The 17681-nt window shown below is 48.4% G+C and overlaps 1 protein-coding gene across 12 annotated transcripts in view; it reads right to left on the bottom strand.

The window, feature by feature from the left end:
- Positions 1–2811: 2811 nt before the first annotated feature.
- Positions 2812–17681, bottom strand: part of TENM4 (teneurin transmembrane protein 4) — a 788706-nt gene continuing 773836 nt past the window's right edge. For all 12 annotated transcript variants that reach the window (XM_017949239.3, XM_017949237.3, XM_017949235.3 and 9 more), the window contains 2 exons: positions 10963–11105; positions 2812–8365 (listed from right to left, as the gene is read on the bottom strand). In XM_017949239.3, the coding sequence (XP_017804728.1) occupies positions 7607–8365; positions 10963–11105 (902 nt within the window). In that variant the 3' untranslated portion in view covers positions 2812–7606. The remainder of the gene's footprint in view (positions 8366–10962; positions 11106–17681) is intronic.

Genomic DNA, 17681 nt, shown 5'->3' with positions numbered 1-17681 from the left:
TTACCCTAAGAACTTAGATATTCATCAGAAGGAATTTCAAAGCTCTACTGAGTCTTGGCCCGGTTAACGGGTACAATTCGTAAGCCTGGTAGTCCTGGGAGTGGGTGTATTTTGAAAGCTCTACATACAATGGCAGCTTCTGATGTCCTTTAGGACAGGATGGGCTTGCAGATTACAGGGCAAATAGGAGAATGCTCTGTTCTTCTCCTTGGGTTTAAGGCTGCATTGCTCCTGAGAGGTGATATTCGTCCTTGCAAGGTGTTTGCGTGTATCTCCACATACATGTTTTGGATTCTTGAAAGGATGAAGAATGTATTTGCGACTCCACTGTCCATGAGACGTTGGAAGGGGGCTGGTCTGGGGGTGGGAAATGGGGCCCACCCTGGGGTTATTTCAGACCGATTAATTCAGGCTTGAGAAATTAATTGCTAGATTGCCTGATGGGGGTAGGGGTGGGCCCTTGTGTATGGATGGAGTTTCCCAGCGTCTGGGGAGAGATTTCTAGTGTGAAGATTGGAAGGAAAGCCTCCCACAGAGGTGACTATGAGGACAAGGAACAAGGTCAAGGTGGGATGTGACCAAGCGGGAAGCCTCCGTAAGATGTTTAACTTCTTAGACGCTTCTCTGGATATGAGAAAGAAACAGTGGTACTCACTTTTAAGGTCTTTTCCCTCCTATGTTGTAATTTTCTCCACAGCCTCTCTGATGGATCAGCAAAGTCCTAATCACCTACATAACTTTGAGGGCAGGATTTTAGCGGGACCTGAGGACCTGAGGCCGGCGGGGAAGGAGAGGCCCTGGTTCTTACTTCTTCCTCCTTCCTGAGGGCCTTGCATAGCTGCAGCAGCTTTGCGAGGAGTGTGTGCACAGCTGCAGCAGCTTTGCGAGGAGAGTGGCTGAGGTGGGGGGGGGGAGGGGGGGGCGGGGGGAGCGGGCAGCCCAATTTGGAAGGGCACAGGAGACGAGGCCCTCTTTCTCAAATACATCAGAGGGAGTGGGCTCTTCAGGGAAAGCAAAAGCTGACCTTAGGGTGACCCATGGCTGAGAAGCTGTTTTGGGTACTGGGAAACACACAGGAAATTAGACAGCCTCTTTGGCCTGGAGGAGCTCACACCCAAGAATGATCCAGTCTTGAACAGGGCGTATGCATGGCAGATGCTTAGGGAGTGCCTTTCCAGAGGGGAATGAGCAGCAAGAGTTTATTTCAGCTGGGCTCAAGGCAGCAGCTTGTGCAAAGGCCCATGTGGGCCAAAGTCTAGAAACAACTGTGGGCTGGTGCATGACCCATGCAGCAGACTGTAGCTATGTGTGGAAGAGAAGAGGCGTTGATTGAGGGTTTTGTCATTGATTGAGGGTATCTGAAGTGCCAGGCTCAGTGGCTTATTCTGTACAGTATAAAGGATAGTGTAGTTGGCAGTGGCTCTCAAGCCTGATGGGGCATCAGAATCACCTGGGAACCTGTTAGAATTGCAAATTAAAAGGCTGCACCCAGACCCACTGATTCAGAAATTCTGGGGGTGGAACCTAGCCATCTGTGTTTTAATAAGACTTCTGGGTGATTTAGATGCAGCCCAAAGTTCGAGAACCACTGGTGTAGTGGAAATAGTACTAGACTTTGGAAGGTGGGGTGGGCTAGTGAGAGAGGGAGGTGTGAGGGGGATGACTCACGCTGGGGAAAGTCTGCTGTGTTCTGAGTCATGGGCTACATTACTTGCATGTTCTTTTAAGTGCTCTAAGCAGTGACCGGGGGTGGGGGTTCTATATCACCATACTCTCAACATAGATGGAAAATCCAAGGCTTACAGGGGTTAAATGACTTGCCAAAGATCACACAGTACTAGAGCTTCGTTCTGCACCCAATTTGGCTTGATTCCTAGAGCGAGATTGTCAGTGCCTCTTGGGACCACTGACCCACCTGTGTGCAATGGTCTGGGCAGCAAGACCTGGAGAACCCACGGGGACCTGGGTGGAAGGAAGGGTCTCAAAGCTTGTAGCTCCTTCTCTGAGGACCTGGTGGTGACCAGCCCTGAGGCTGATAAGCAAGAGATGAGGACTTCTATTCTAATTCCTGCCCTCAAAGGACAATTATTTGAATTTTCATAAGGTTTGCCATTCACACCAGGGAGCTGGGCTTAGCACATGTACTCTTTCAACAGACCAGCTGTTGTCCCTGACCGCCAGGGCTGATAGGTTAAACGTGAGGTTAAGTGGGAAAAGCAGGGTGAAAAATGACCTGTATGCTGTGATGACAACACCTTAAATAAAAAACAACAACATTAGGAACACATAGAGGGGGGAAAAGCCCAAAGGAATTTTCTTCCTTTCTTGTTTCCTAAGGTGTATTATGTAGTTACAATTATTTGTATCATGAATATACAGTCATTTAAAGTGCAACCACTCACATCCTTTGTGGAAGGCAGTGGCATGGTGGATGACTCTGTGTGCACAGTGGTGGGGCAAGGCTCTCTCCTCTGGGAGGGTTGGGTTCCATGGCCCCTTCAGCCCGTCCCTGAATGAGGGCAGCAGTGGGATGGGGAGCCATGCCGCACTAGTGATATCAGAGGAGTTGTGATATTTATTCCTCTCATGCAGTTGCAAGGTCAAGCTTCAGGATCATAGAGACCCTCTGAACATGCCTCTTGACAGAGCTGTGGCCTGGAGGGCTTAAGAGGGACCCTGGGGCCTAGGGCTGAGTTCTCTCCTAGGTCATCCTGATAGCAGCCAGCAGGGAAGCACAAACCCAGGATGGCTTGGGGGCTGGGACAGGCAAGAGGAAGCCTCTCTCTCCAAGCAAAGGCCACCAGACACCTGTAAACACAAAATAGTCTTTATTTGTCAACGAAGGCTACACGGGATCACTTCTGGTTTTGTTTTTATGCTTTTTTTTTTTTTTTCTAGAAGGTATCTACATCTGCATTTATTTACAGCCTTGTTGGTATTTACACAGTCAAGATACAGTGTTAGAAACACAAAAGTGTTGAGAAAAAAACTTCTCAAAACTAGTTCCAGACTTCAGGAAAATGATTTCCACATGGTAAGGCCAGAGTCTCCAGTGTTGGTCATCCAGAGGCAGCTTGGTACAGACTCCTTTTGCTGAAGCTGCTAGTTCAGAGGTCCTCAGAACAACAGGTGGATTTACAAAAGTGGGATTCTGGTGTTGGATGAATCCAGGGCTGCTGGGGCACTGCCAGACACCTGCGGCTCAGCTCCTGCCAGGACGGTCAAGCCTGCTCCAGGCTGAGTCCTCCTTTGGCTGTTCGCCCTCAGAATAAATCACATTTTCTTGGGGACCAGGAGGTCACCTAGTACCTTGCTTTTGGCATTCCAGAGGGGGTAAGAAACACAACATTGGCCCTCGCCCGGGCCTTCCCACATTCTGATCTTCCACATTCGTAATGAAACCTAAGAGTCACCACTGTCTGGGGCAGTCAAGCACACAAGGATGGTTCTTGCGAATGTAAAGGTTGGAGAGGATAAGGTTTGTCTCTATCACCTCAGCAATGAGTCTTTAAAATGAGTTTGCTGTTTTTGGAAGGTTAAATTAAAGGGCCTTGAACTGCAGAGTTCTTTTTTAATTCCCTTTCCTCCAATAAAACATAGACAAGTGTATAAACCTAGCTGGGAATGATGTGCCTTAAATAGAGAGGTTTTCCTTCTAACGAGGACCCCAAGGGAAAGGAGAGACTGGGTTCTTTCTGGGATCCCTCAGGAGATGTGTCCCCAGGTCAGGACCGGCTCTTGGGCTTAATGGCTGCCATAAGGACTGGAGAATAGCCTGGACTTTGAGCAGTGAATGCTCAAATCCCCAAGCCTGACACCCTGCTGAGAGCTCGAAAGCTCATTCCTCCTGGGCAGAAAGCTCAGCATCACCGCCCTCACCACGTGGCCACCACAAATACAAGACTGCAAGTGGTAAAACTGCATTCTAAGATTTCACATTGAAATCTTAGATGGAAATGGAAATGGAAATCCCTGCCATCTATAAAGGTGATACTTTAAAGTCGCAGCTGAGAAGATGTACTTTTCTTCTTTTTTCAAATTCTGATTCTTTGTTCTGTGTCTACAAAACACTGCCCAGTCTGCCTTGCCATCATCTTCTGTGCCCCTCCTGGGTTTTTGGACACACACCTCCTGGCCATTCTCACCCTCAGTTTCTTTGGGATTGTTTCCAATCCTCTCTCCCTAAGTAGAAATCAGGCACTGGTGTGGTCCTTGGGTTAATTCTCAGCCAACAATTCTGAGAGATGAGGGTCAGAGGCTGACAAGGGAGTAATTTACTGGCATGCCTTCCCGTTCCTCCAGTTGTCCTAGCTCTGCCCTCCAGCAATGTCTGTTTGGAGTGTGGGGGGTGGGGTAAAAAAGAAATCTCATCCTACAAAAAACAAAGTTGGGGAATCAGCAAAGTCCTATTTAAGGTGGTGGCAGAGGGGCTGAGGATGCGGGACCAGTTGGCAGCTGTGCGGGGTAGGAGAGAAGGCAGGAACTGTAGGATCATACACCTGGGCAGGTGAGGGAGGCCTGGTCACTCTATCGAATGAACAGATTTGGTTGGTGAGTGTCAAAAGGGCTGGTGTTCTCAGTGTGGGAGTCGATGCTTGGAGCCTATTACGTAGGCATAGGGTTAGGCCTTCAAACTCACCCTTGCCATGGGGTTGGGACTGCTGGTCTCAGCAGGAGGACAGTTTGAGAAGGGAGGCACTGAGTCACCTGCAGCCCAAATGGAAACCAACTCAAAAGGGCCAAGGCCAGAAGCACCCCCTTCAATACAACAGCACCAATGTGACGGTGAGGTGCATAACACTGCCTGTGCCACCGCTGAGATCCTTTTTCTAAAGCTTCGGGATCCTTCAACTTCTCTCCCCACAGAAGCTGGGCTGCTGTGGTGGTATGTAGCCCAGGAAAAATATAAGATCCTTTAAAGAAACAAACACTCAGGCCAGGCACAGTGGCTCACACCTGTAACCCCAGCACTTTGGGAGGCCAAGGTGGATTGCCTGAGGCCAATAGTTTGAGATCAGCCTGGGCAACACAGTGAGACCCCATCTCTATGAAAAAAAAAAAAAAAGAAAGAAATGAAATACCCAATAATTCTCTGTTTTTGATCCGTAAAAGTCTACCCTATCCCTTTGGGGAGGGGGCTGTGGAGGAGGGACAGGGCATGGGGGAAGCCTAGGGAGCTGGTTCCCGTGGACCACAAGCCACCCTTGACCTCTGAGCAGACATCCCCAGCAGGTCTTCACTGATACCGGGCAGCCAGGATGGGACTGATCGACTGGGCAGGAGCACTTTGCCCAAGGACCCTTGGTATGAAGAATACATTTTGAGAGGCGTAAGTCCCTCCTGGAGAAAAAAAACTTGTGTTCTTCAGGCCAAACTGTTTTCCATCTCATCCAAGAATGATCCTGCCAGATGGGAGCCCCCATCTCCAGCTCATGCCTCCCACAGCAGGCCTGCGGAGCGCTGTATCTGACTTAGTGGAGCTCTGGATCCAGGGGCAATGGGCAACCAGTGGACAAGCAGGCCAAGGCGCATTGCTGTGGCAGTGTGACTTTTTTTTTTGGAAACAGGAAGAGCACTTAGCGAAACACATCCTCTAATCCCAGTGGGATGATGTAAGGCGAAATCTCCTCTCCTCGAGAAGTTTTGGATGCCTCCCTCTGCCAGGCAGAACCCAGACTACATGCTGCTCCGATCCTCATGCAGTCAGAGACCTTCTCAGTTTCATTAACTTGTGTAATATTCTGAAGACTCCGTGAGTAAGGCTATAGAGGTGCCATGAGCTTATCAGTCCAACAAGGTTTCCACGGGGAATAGCTCAGACTCAGAATTCATTTTCCACACTTAATGTAAATGTAACCCATAAAAGTTCCATTTTCTAAGAAGCCCAGCTTAAAAGGAAGCATTTGGCTTCCCCTCCCGTCTCCCAGAGCCTCCTGTGAGTGGTAATGACAATGGTAATTAGGCGGATGAACCAGGAATGGAATCCTTGAACAAGGGGCTCCCAGCTCTGGCTGTGACTCCCCCTGCCCTCCCTGCTCCCCCGCCTGCTGGCTGCTGCCTCAGCTTGGGTGTGCTCTTCAGGTATGGGCTGTCCCTGCTGCTGCGAGGGCTCAGGCCTCTCCCTGACGACACAGGCACAGGTCTTCACAGGAACGACACCAGCCTGGCCTCCCAGATCCACGGGTACCCACCTTGGGAACTGCCCTGCTCCTGGTGGGGTTGCATGACACGGGCAGGCCACACCACATCAGCTCTTCCCTCCTTTCTTCCTGCCACTAAAAAACACAGTGGCTGGGCTTCTCTAGGGGGGAAGCTGATTCAGAACTTCAGGAATTTCCTGGAAGCCCATCCTGCCCCAGTCCAGCTCTGCGATCAGCTTGTACATGGAGGCAGATGGGACTTCCGGAGCTGGTTAGAAGGATGCTTGGCTCATGCCTTCCTCTCTTTGGCTGGCTTTTTTTCTTAAGCATTTTTCCAGAATCAAAGGCCACCAAGCACCTCCCTCCACATTCCGACGTCTCAGTGGCGGCGGCTGAGCAACGGAGGGAAGATACTCAAAGTCATAGAGAGAGGGCTTTGCCTTGGAAGGCAGGCTGCTGCCCTCACCACCACTGCCATCCCTTTGCTGTGGGTGGCCTTCCCTTCCGTGGACATGGTGCTTACATTGAGGGCTTGCTGTGCAGTGCTGGTTCTCACATCTGGCTTTGGGAGAGAGGAGGAGATGAACAGGAACATCGTGCATGGAGGACCAACCAGTCACAGGCATCCTGGGTGCCTTCCCTCCCGGGAGGATGGGGCTCTGAGTCCAGGACGTTATGTCACCGGTCTGGGGGAAAGGACCTGGGAGACACTTTCTCTATCCCAGCATGGAGGTGGCACCGACAACTACACGGGATTTGCAAAAGGGGTAGGGGGCTTCATTTAGCATCAAAATAGAAAGCTTGGACAGGAGTTGGGGCAGCTTAAAAAAGGTGCTGAACAACACCATGAAATTCCCTGGAGCAAGATGAAGCCATCTGTGATCCTCTGGAGGCACAGAACATGGTGAGAAGAAATCCACCACTCTTCTGCAGAAGCCCTGCCAAGGAGCCTCTGGTCCTACAGACCCTCCTCCCAGGCCCCCTTGGAAGGGGCATTGTACTGGCCCATCACTCCCTTTACTCCTGCCTGACCCCAATCGAAGAAGAAAGGGTTGCACATGAGACAAGTTAGCACAGACATTCATGTCCCACATCACACTGGGTATCTAGGGACAGACAAGGAGACACCCCAGGAGATGCATCTCAGAGAGGAGATACATACCCCAAACGACAAGGGAAAAATCCTAGAGGAAAAAGGGAACAAAAGACAATAAAGTTTTCATTGTGATCACTCTACAGAAAAAAATACCTTCTGTTCTTTGCAAAAAATGTGCGAAGGCCAAATTTGTGTTTTTCTTTTCTAAAAAAAAGGATGTTGCATGAGTTACAATGCAACCAGTATCTTTTTGTTTCTGCACTTGTTAAAAAATCAATTTTTTTTTTTTTTTAAAGTACAACACAGTCAGGTATGTGGCCACAAAAGAGTAGCTGTCTTTGGCAAGAAGTCCAGGCCTCGGCCCTCTCTGTCACCTCCGGCCCATCTCGCTCTGTCTCATGAAGTGGATGTTGTTGGCGCTGTCCGACAGTTCTGGGTACTGCTCGACAGAGATCACGAAGAAGCCGTCGTAGCCTTGCACCCGCCCTGTGCTCAGCACCTGCTGCTTCTCCCCCTCTGTCCAGGCCCGCAGGCCTTCCTCCCCTTCCCGCAGTCTCTGCTGCTCACGGGCCCAGGCCTGGCGCACGGCTCTCTGCCGGGCCAGCTCCAGGACCCGCGCCTTCTCCTCGTCCAATGTTGTCCCGTAGCGTGTGTTCAAGCACAGTGCCCCATACTGGAGCTGGATGTCTGTGTAGCGTCTAGTCCTGCCATTAAGCACTGTGTTGATCTGGGACACAGTGACGTTGATCCCATTCTCCAGGGTTCGCCGCCCCCCACTGAGGCCCAGGATGGCCAGGTCACCTTCTGAAGGCCCTGGTTTCACAAAGTAATGGGTGTCCACCCCATCAATGGTGAAGTGCAGGTTCTCTAGGTAGTGGGCATTGTTCAAGATGGCAGCAACCCTTCGCCCATCCTCGTTGGCCACACTGATGATGTCTGTGGTCACTCGGCCATCCTTCAAGGCAAACTTGACCCCCTTGCCAAAGATTGAGCCACTGGATGCAAACTTCTTGGTCTTTGGGGCCTGCTGGCAGCTGGTGATTGTGGAGCCATAGAGCTGGTCAAAGCGTTCTAAGGTAACGAAGGCCTTGAGCTGCTTCTGTACTTCACACTGTACCCCGAGGATAGACTGATGGGGGAGGAGAGTGAGAGAGAGAATAAGACAAAGGGGAAAAACCCCTGAGAACCTGGAAAATCAGTTTAAATAATGAAGTCAAAACCACACATATTTATTAACCTACGGCATGTAGCTCTACCGCCGACCACCAGAACATCCAGGTAGTCACTGACCTTCATCCATCCATTCACCCACCCTTCTTTTTAGAAACTGTTCAAGGGGCATGTAATCTGTGCCAGGTCCTTTTCTGAGCACTGGAGACACAAAAATGAATCAGACATCATCCTTGCTCTTAAATAACTCATCATTTAGTGAGGAAGGACAGATATGACAACAATAATTGCAATCAAATGTGATCACTGATGGCCTAAGAGAGGAACTAGTAATAGCTATAGCTAACATTTCTTGATGTTTGAGCCAAATAATTACCACTCATTATCTTAGTGATCTTCATAATAACTTTATACGGTAGGTGCTGTCATGATTCCACTTTCATGTCTAAGGAAACCAAGGCTCAAAGAGGTTGTCACTGGCTCACAGTCATACAACTAATAATAAGTCAACATGCAAGCCTGTCCAATTCTAGAGGTTCAGTTTCAAGGGCTGCTGGAGAAGGAAGGAGCAAACAAAGCTGAGAAGAATCTTGGCCTGAAGATGGAGGAGGTGGGGTTTGAGGACAGGCTCAGGCTTGAGTTGGGACCTGAAGGATGGGTGGGAGTGGTAGGGTGCCGTCAGACGGAGGATTGGCAAGAAATTCATTCTTGGCAAGAAGGCATAACATGGTGAGAGGCAGTGACTGATATTAACCCTTCCACCCTGCTTCACTGCTCTCCACTGCATTTACATCTGATTTCCAAGGAAGGCCTCTGCCCCACTGTGCTTCCTTGGGGCTCCTGGGGTGCCCCTCCTCTTGGCTGCTTTGGGGGACAGGTTGGGCCCTGCTAGCTTGGCGTATCATCTACCTGTCCCTTCTGTAGCTCAGGGAGCTTGGAGAAGCCACACTCAGGAAGGCTCCAGGGCCTAATCAGCAAGTTAGGGAAATGGCTTTAGCAATAGGCCCATCGGCTTCTCACTGAAATTAAGTCCTCTTTATAATTAATAGAACCCTGTCTGTGAACAATTATTTCCTAGAGTTTCACGAAAGCTGGAGTGCTCAACAACAAAGATCTCCGATGCTTGCCAAGGGCGGAAATCAATAATTCATTGATAGGCGAGGTTGGCAGACAGGCAGTCAGAGACTGGGGCTCTCTGGAGTGCGAAGGGAGCCTCGTGAGGGAGGAGGAGCTGTGCTGCAGTGCTCAGCCCTGGGAAGAGCAAATGCCAGGATATCTGGGCAGGGCCTGGGGGTGGTGGGAACTGGAGAGGCTGGGCAGCAGAAAGACAATGGGCTCTGGGACCAGGCAGACTTGGGTTCTCTATCAAATTCTGCTGCTTTCAAACCCTCATCTGTAAAATCGGGAAATGTCTGGGCTGTTTACTTCTTTCAGCCATTTATTTATTTATCAAAAACGTTCCATGCATCCACTGTTTGCTATCCTGTATGCTGGGTACTATATGAGACCTAGCACTTAGCCTCTTGGGGCTCATAATCCAGTGAGAGACAAGAGAGAGGCATTAAAATACAGTGTGGGAAGTGCCACCAGCGTACAGAGGTGCAGAATCCCATTCTCCGGAGTCTGGTTGGAGATAGCCATGCTGAGGCCTAACGGAATCAATCTGGAGTAAGAAATGTGGATGTGAAGGTTTCTGACCACCAGCAGCAAGCCATCTGGCAACCTGCTTTGCTCCTTAGTCTGTCATCCCCTGGGCAAGCATCCCTTGAAGGCTTAGTCTCTGCCTGATTCATCCCTGCGTTCACTGGGCACAGCATGGGGCTTGGCACAGAGTCAGGTTCTCATAGAGAATTTATGAATGGATTGGGTTTCTGGGGAGGGGAGAAATGAGCAAATGAATGCCTGAAGTGAGCGGGTGGGATGAGATTGTTTTTAAAGACCTTTCCAGCTATACAATTCTGAGTCTTTGAAACTGGGTTATAAAAGCGAGACAAGAGCAAGTGAGTCTTTTTGAGCACCTACAATATGCCAGGCACTGTGCTCAGCAAGAGGATACAGAACAGGCACATCTGGGTTTGAATCCTAGCTCTACCCCTTCCTTGCCGTGTGGCACTGGGAAAGCCTCAGGCACGAATCTGTAAAATGAGAACAATACGGCTGTGGGATCTTTGTGAGTTACACAGAATAACTCACATAAGGCCAGGTGCATTGAAATACTCAGAAAATGTCACATTTTTATTTGGAACCCACCTTCTCTCCCTGCGCTTTTGTTCTGGATAGTGACACAGGCTTATTATTTTTGTAGAACTCCAAACTCAGTGTAACACACAAAGCTCCTTACTGCAGCTTGTAAGTGTCTGTGTGTGGTCATGGCTGCTTCCCCAGCAGCTTACTAGTGGTGGGGTTACTAAGTAGTTGTTGAACTGTCTCTGGCAGGCGCTGTGAAGGCACCATATTGGTGTCTATCACTGGCCCACGCTTTTCTGAAAAGCTGAAGGGACCCCCTCCTGCAACGTCTGAGTGGCCTGAGGAGTGGCAGCCTGGCGCAGGAATTACCTTGCTGTTGTCCCACTCCTGGGTTTTCATCTGTGTGTGGATGAGCTCATAGGAGGGTTCCATGGCATCCATGTCTGGCTTGGGGTAACCAGGGATCACGTTGTGTAGCTGGAATCCAAAGGTGAGCAGCCAGCTGTTAACATCTGGATGGGAGGGAAGCAGAAACATCTCCGTGGAGTGAGTGGACCTCAGATGCGACCCATCCCCATCACACAGCCTGCGGTGAGCTGCAGCGGGTGGTGAGGGTGTGGATTGCTGCTGGTGGGAGAGTCAACTGCTACGTACACTTTGGAAAATGGTTTCACTCTATGAAAGCCAAATGTACTCCTGGGACTCAGCGATCCCAATCCCAAGTACACCCAAGAGTGATGACACTGAAATAGAAGCCAGGTTTCTGGACTTCCTTTGCTCTTTTCACTTCAACTCCCAGGACCTCTAGCTTCATACCCAGGGGCAGCTGTTGACAGATGAAGATCCTTCCCTTTCACTCCAACATCCATAGGAGACACTTACAAAGGACATCCAGACCCACCAAAAGGAAAGATTTTAATGACTGACTTGCAACGAGACAATTCACTTACGAAACACACTCCCCTGCTCTCCAACCCCCTGTGCAGTGATTAGAGCTTCAAGGTTAAAGTCCCACGGGTTACAGAGATGGCCTAGGCTGCAATCAGAGAGTCTTCCCTCTGCTTCTACCTTTTATTTACTCTGAAAGCCCAAGGATGCCACAACCTCCCTGTGCCTTCATTTTCTTTTTTTTCTTGAGACAGTCTTGCTCTGTCACCCAGGCTGGAGTGCAGTGGCATGATCTTGGCTCACTGCAACCTCTGCTTCCTGCGTTCAAGCAATTCCCTGTGTCAGCCTCCTGAGTAGCTGGGATTACAGGCACCCGCCCCCATGCCCAGTTAATTTTTGTATTTTTAGTAGAGATGGGGTTTCACCATCTTGGCCAGGCTGGTCTTGAACTCCTGACCTTGTGATCCACCTGCCTCGGCCCGCAAAGTGCTGGGATCACAGGTGTGAGCCACCGTACCTGGCGCCCTTCATTTTCTAGTCTTTACACTGGGCTTGGGGATCGAGTCCCATAGGCATGGGAGTAATTGATTTTATAACATTCCTTGGGGTCACTAATTATTAGGTGTGGGGATAGACAGGATTTTGCCATGAACATCTGGCTCACTGGAGAATGGAATCAGGAAGCCAAGACATGAGGAAATGAAGAGGACCAGTCACCTGGCCCACTATTGCTGAGTGTCTTCTATGTGCCCAGGACTGTGCCATTCACACCCTCATCTCACATACTCACAACTCTGAAGGAGAGATGAGACATGGGAATGAATAACTTTGATACAAGGAAAGATTAGAGGAAGGCAGAAGTCTTTCGTTTAGACAGGCTGACAAGACCACATGCAGAAGGTGGCATTTAAGCCAGACACTGAAAGCTGTGCCATTTTTGTCAGGCACTGGCAGAGATGAAGTGGGCACTTCAGGTAAAGATGACTGTACAAGGCAAGGCCTAGAGAGGGAAGGTGTGGGTGCAGGGAGTGTTCAGGTAACCAGAGAGCAGCTCAGCCAGAAAGGACGACTGTGGCTGGAGCAAGAAGAGCCTCAGATGGCAGGTGGGAGGTGAACTGGGGCCAGAGGGAGACAGACAGACAGACAGACCGTGTCCCAGCATGGCTCAGCCTTCCTTGAAAAGGCATAGCTGAAGATGCCAAAGCAGATGTCGATCAGAGACTAAGAATCCAAAGTCTTGGGGAGGCAGGATTTTGAGTTGAGCCTCAGAGCGAAGCCTGATTTTGGCTTCTTTCCAGTGGAGACAGAACCCTGATCACAGAGGTCCTGTTTAGTTTCTAGGATGATAGAGTTTGAATATTTGTCCCCTCCAAATCTTATGGTGAAATTTGATCCCCAATGTTGGAGGTGGCCTAGTGGGAGGATTTGGGTCATGAGGGCAGATCCTTCATGAATGGTGTGGTGCCCTCCCTGAGGTAATGAGTGAATTCTTGCTCTATTAGTTCATGCAAGAGCTGGTTGTTTAAAAGGGCATGGCACCCCTCCCTTCTCTCTTGCTACCTCTCTTGCCATGGTCACACTGGCTCCCCTTGCCTTCCACTATGAATAAAAGCTTCCTGACACTGAGCAGATGCGGGTGCCATGCTTATACCACCTTCAGAACTGTGAGCTTAGTTCCTTATAAATCACCCATGAGTCTATTTTCCTTATAAATTACCCATGCTCAGGTATTCCTCTATGGCAGCATAAAACAGACTAAGACATAGGTAAGTTTAGGCAAAATTGCCACCTGCCACCCACTGAGTTCATCCTATTGGTGGGAGTCACCTGTGTCCCTGTCACCACTGGGTCCTATGTTGCTATCCCATTCAAGAACCTCATGTTTGCCTTTGTTTTGTTTTGTTTTCAGGTCGTCCGGGGCCCCCTCTCCCGAGTGTGCAACTTGGTGGTGCCAAGATGGAGTGGTGGTAGAAAGGGAAGTTTGGAGCTTCGTTCTACTCGTTTCAGCCTTAGTAGGCAAAATCAAAGAAAGGAAAGAACATGGTAGTTGAAGCAAGACAAACCCAGGTCCAAATTCTGGCTGCCCAACTTACAAACTGTGTGAACTTGGACAGTTTACTTAACTTCTTCGAGATTTTGTTTCCTTATCTGAATAGTGACAGTAGAAATGGTTTTAACCATACTTTTATGGAGAAGAGTACAAAGTGTTACCGTTTGGTGGCAGTTATCGTGTGGTAGGAGCTATTCTAAGCTTATACATAAATTACTGGATTTAATATATTTTAACTTTTTTTGAGATAGGATCTTGCTCTGTCACCCAGGCTGGAGTTGAGTGGCATGGGTTAAAGAGATTCTCCCACCTCAGCCTCCAGAGTAGCCAGGACCACAGGCGTGCCATCATGCCTAGCTAATTTTTTGTAGAGATGGGGTCTCGCTATGTTGCCCAGGCTGGTTTGGCGCTCCCAGTCTAAGCAATCTGCCTGTCTTGGCCTCCCAAAGTACTGGGATTACAGATGTGAGCCACTGCGCCTGGCAGAGTTAATGTATTTTGAAGAATACAGCTCAGTGCCCACTCACAGAAGATTTTCTCTATTTTCCCCCAACCCATGCTTCCACATTCCAGGACCTCCATTTTCTCCTAACAGAAGGAGCTTAGACTAACTTTTCTTCAAAGTCCCTCTTCTTACTGAGTTTTTAAGAGTCTTTGATTCTATAAATCGTGGCAGATGGTTCTTTGGGAAATTAAAACAAACAGAACAGGAGGGAAAAATGCCCTATAAAGCCATTTTGCCTGAGGCTAAGAACTTGCATCTGAATTTGTAGTTGCAAAGGAAAGCTTCTATAAGGAATACTGCAAATTCTCAGGAAACTAGGGGGCTGAGAAGAGGCCTGGGCCTTAATTACAAGTGATGGAAAGTGGAAAACTTTCCTATTATGCCTTTAGGAAAAATGCTGAAAATGAATTTATTCATAAGTTTTTCTTCAGTGCTCCTCTGAAGAGCTGGGAATTTTACTCTTCCTTCTTACCATATCAGAAGCAGATATTTCCCTCAAGTGAAAAAATTCCTCTTCACTCATCCATCCGAGAGTTTGGTGTTGTCACAGGGGAGTGATGAAATGTAGGCAAAAATAATCCCTCCCCTCCCTCCCTCCCTCCCTCCTTCCCTCCCTCCTTCCCTTCCTTTCTCTCTCTCTCTCTTTCTTTCTTTCCTTTTTTTTTTTTTGACAGGGTCTCACTGTCACCCAGGCTGGAGTGCAGTGGCATAATCTTGACTCACTGCAACCTCTGCATTCCAGGTTGAAGCAATCCTCCTGCCTCAGCCTCCCGAGTAGTTGGGATTACAGGTGTGCACCACCACTCCCAGCTAAGTTTTGTATTTTTAGTAGACACAGGATTTCACCATGTTGGCCAGGGTGGTCTTGAACTCCTGACCTCAAGTGATCTGCCCACCTCGGCCTCCCAAAGTGTTGGGATTACAAGTGTGAGCCCCCACACCCAACCAATAATCTCTTTCATATGTGTGGTTTTGTTCTTTACAAAGTATATTTGAATCCAAGAATGAGGGTTTTGGAATCAGAGCAGAGCTCTAATCCAGCCTTGCCACTTCTTAGTGGGCCAGTTACTTTAGCTCTCTGAACCTCAGAACCTCACTTTTCCCCTTTGTAAATGGGGTCAGTGATCCCACCTCACAAGCATCAAGTGAAGATAGAGTGCAATGATGTACATGGTATATTGGTAGTGGACATCTTTTGGTTGCCTTCCCAGCAGCCCATTCTGCCTTCTCTTTCCTTTCTGGAGTATTAGTGTAATTACAGGGAAGTTGACTCCACCTAAGGGGTTAGCATGTGACCTAGGCTAAGCCAATCAGTGCATTCTTTCCCTCCAGCCACAGTAAGTGCTTCAGGGATTGTCCTGTGACCTAAGCCTATCTCGCTGGAATATATATCAGGACACTTGAAGAAATTTTTGGAAAAAAAAAAAAATTTTGTTGTTGTTGTTGTTGCTGAATGTGAATGAAGATGCATGTAGTCTACCTGGATGCTAAGAGGAAAGGTTTAGCGAGAAGTAATAGTATCTTGGTTCTTATTCGTGATTGTAAATCGTTCCAAATTTACTAAAAACTTAACTGCTTATATGAAATCTCTTCTTTGCACACCATGGGTTTTCAAATGTAGGATATGACCCACTATGTAGTAAAATCAATTTTGTGAATCATGACCAGCATTTTTACTGAAATGGAACAGACTAGATTAGAAAATGAGTGCATCACACTTAAGTATTCTTTTGCAAACCTTTTGTCTTAGTGTTTTATTGCAACATAAAATCTTTTTCTTATGGTGGGTTCATAGGCAAAGAAATTCGAGAAAAGCTGTCCTGGACCCTGTGATCTATGAAGGTGGGTATTACACCTCACTCCTCTCTGGAGCCTTAGTACAGGTTTGGCAAGGAGTAAGTATAAATAATATACTCTTTGCTGGATTTAACTGACTAGAATATGGAACCCAAACTGAAAATGTTAGGTGCCCCTTGGTGGTTGGTTGCTTTGTTAAAAGCTGGATTTGGAGGCCAGCATGATCGTAGTGGAAGGTGTTCTGGAGTCGGAGAGCCCTGGATTAGAGTCCTAGCTCCATGGTCTACATCTGTGTGACTCTGGACAAACCCTTCACTAGAGCCTCAGATGACATTTGGAGTCTCATCTGCAGAATGGAGATAATGATGGTGATCTCACGGTTGTTGCAAAGTTTAAAGGAGAGCATATCTGCCAAGTGCCAGATAGCATAGAGAGTTAGTTATGTTAGTGCTATTCTGGAAGGAGACCATATGTATATGGTGGTATACAAAGAAAAAGCGGGGAGGGAGTAATATTTTGGCAAGATGCAATGATTTTTTTTTTTTTGATAGAAAAGTACGTTTCCTATTTCACCATATTTTTTTCAGCTACAGTAACCTGCCAAGACATCTCACAGGAAACTCACTGGAGGGTGAGGCAGGGGGTGTGCTTAATGCAGACAGATGTAATGGAAATGTCATCTCAATCTGTCAAGTTTCTCTAGAACTAGCAGCCAAGTTGAGCATGATGAAGGCTGTGAAACATTGTTAGGATATTCATGTTTATCCATAGGCCCCAAGTCTGTTTTCATCACACCTGTCCACCACCTTGTTCTCCCTTCTTTCCTATGCTTAGGATGCTGTTCTCCCCTCTTTCCTATGCTTGGGATGCCTGCTTTCAACGTGTGACAATGTGGAACTCTTCTTGAAAAAGGAATTCTTCTACTGCTGTCAGCAGAAACAGGTTCCAGGTGGGGGCTACCAAGTTTGGGAGCCGGGAAGCCATGTCTGTAAGGGGTATTCACGTGAGCTGTCATGTTGCCCCTCTACACTTTTGTATTATATGTGCTGCCTTCTCTCTCTGGAATGTCTTTCTCCCCCATTATCTGGTGAACACCCACTCAGGAGCTGGCCTCAAATGTCAGCTACTTTGTGAAGACTTCCCAGAATGCCCTGGGCAGAGCAGGTGGCTCCTCCTCTGTGCTTCAAGGGGCATCTGTGCAAACCTTTGCCATGGCCCTCCCCTCTTGACAGCAGTTGCCTGTCTCTCCCCTTACAGTGAAAATTCCTGGAATGTAGGGATCATCTTTCTATCCCCAATGCCTGAAACAGTGGCTGCACAGAAGAGGCAGTGGTAGGATGAAGGAAACTGCCATAAAAGAGGGCAAGAGGACTGAATTGCAAGACAAAAGAGGGGAGAGACTACTGGCTTTGCAAGTTGGGATGTGCCCAATTTTTGCCTACCACAAACTCTCTTATGTAAAAAGCGTGGGCTTTACCCAAACCCCCACCCACTCTCTGTGGGGTTGGGGGCTTCTGTGGCTAACCTGGGACTGGCTGCTTGCTGGGAGGGCTGTAGTTGCTGGAGACATCCCTGCTTGTGGGACCCTGGGACACTTTATATTCAAGTTGCTTTCATGCTAGTGGAAGGCAGAGCTCACTTTTCAAGTCAGAGGGTAAAGGAAACGGAACCCACATGAGCCAGGCACTGTGCTAGGAACCTCATGAAGTATTTCATTTCACCCTTGCAACCACCCTAGAAGGTAGGTGTTAGTTTCTCTTGTTCCATGTGTTCCTTATCCTTGTTTCCCCTCTTTTCCTGCCCTCTTTGGATTATTTTCTTAGTCTTCCATTTTATCTCCACTGTTGA

Source organism: Papio anubis, chromosome 12 (genome assembly GCF_008728515.1).
Source record: "Papio anubis isolate 15944 chromosome 12, Panubis1.0, whole genome shotgun sequence".
Classification (NCBI taxonomy): Eukaryota; Metazoa; Chordata; class Mammalia; order Primates; family Cercopithecidae; genus Papio; species Papio anubis.
This window is presented reverse-complemented; position numbering and strand designations above follow the sequence as displayed.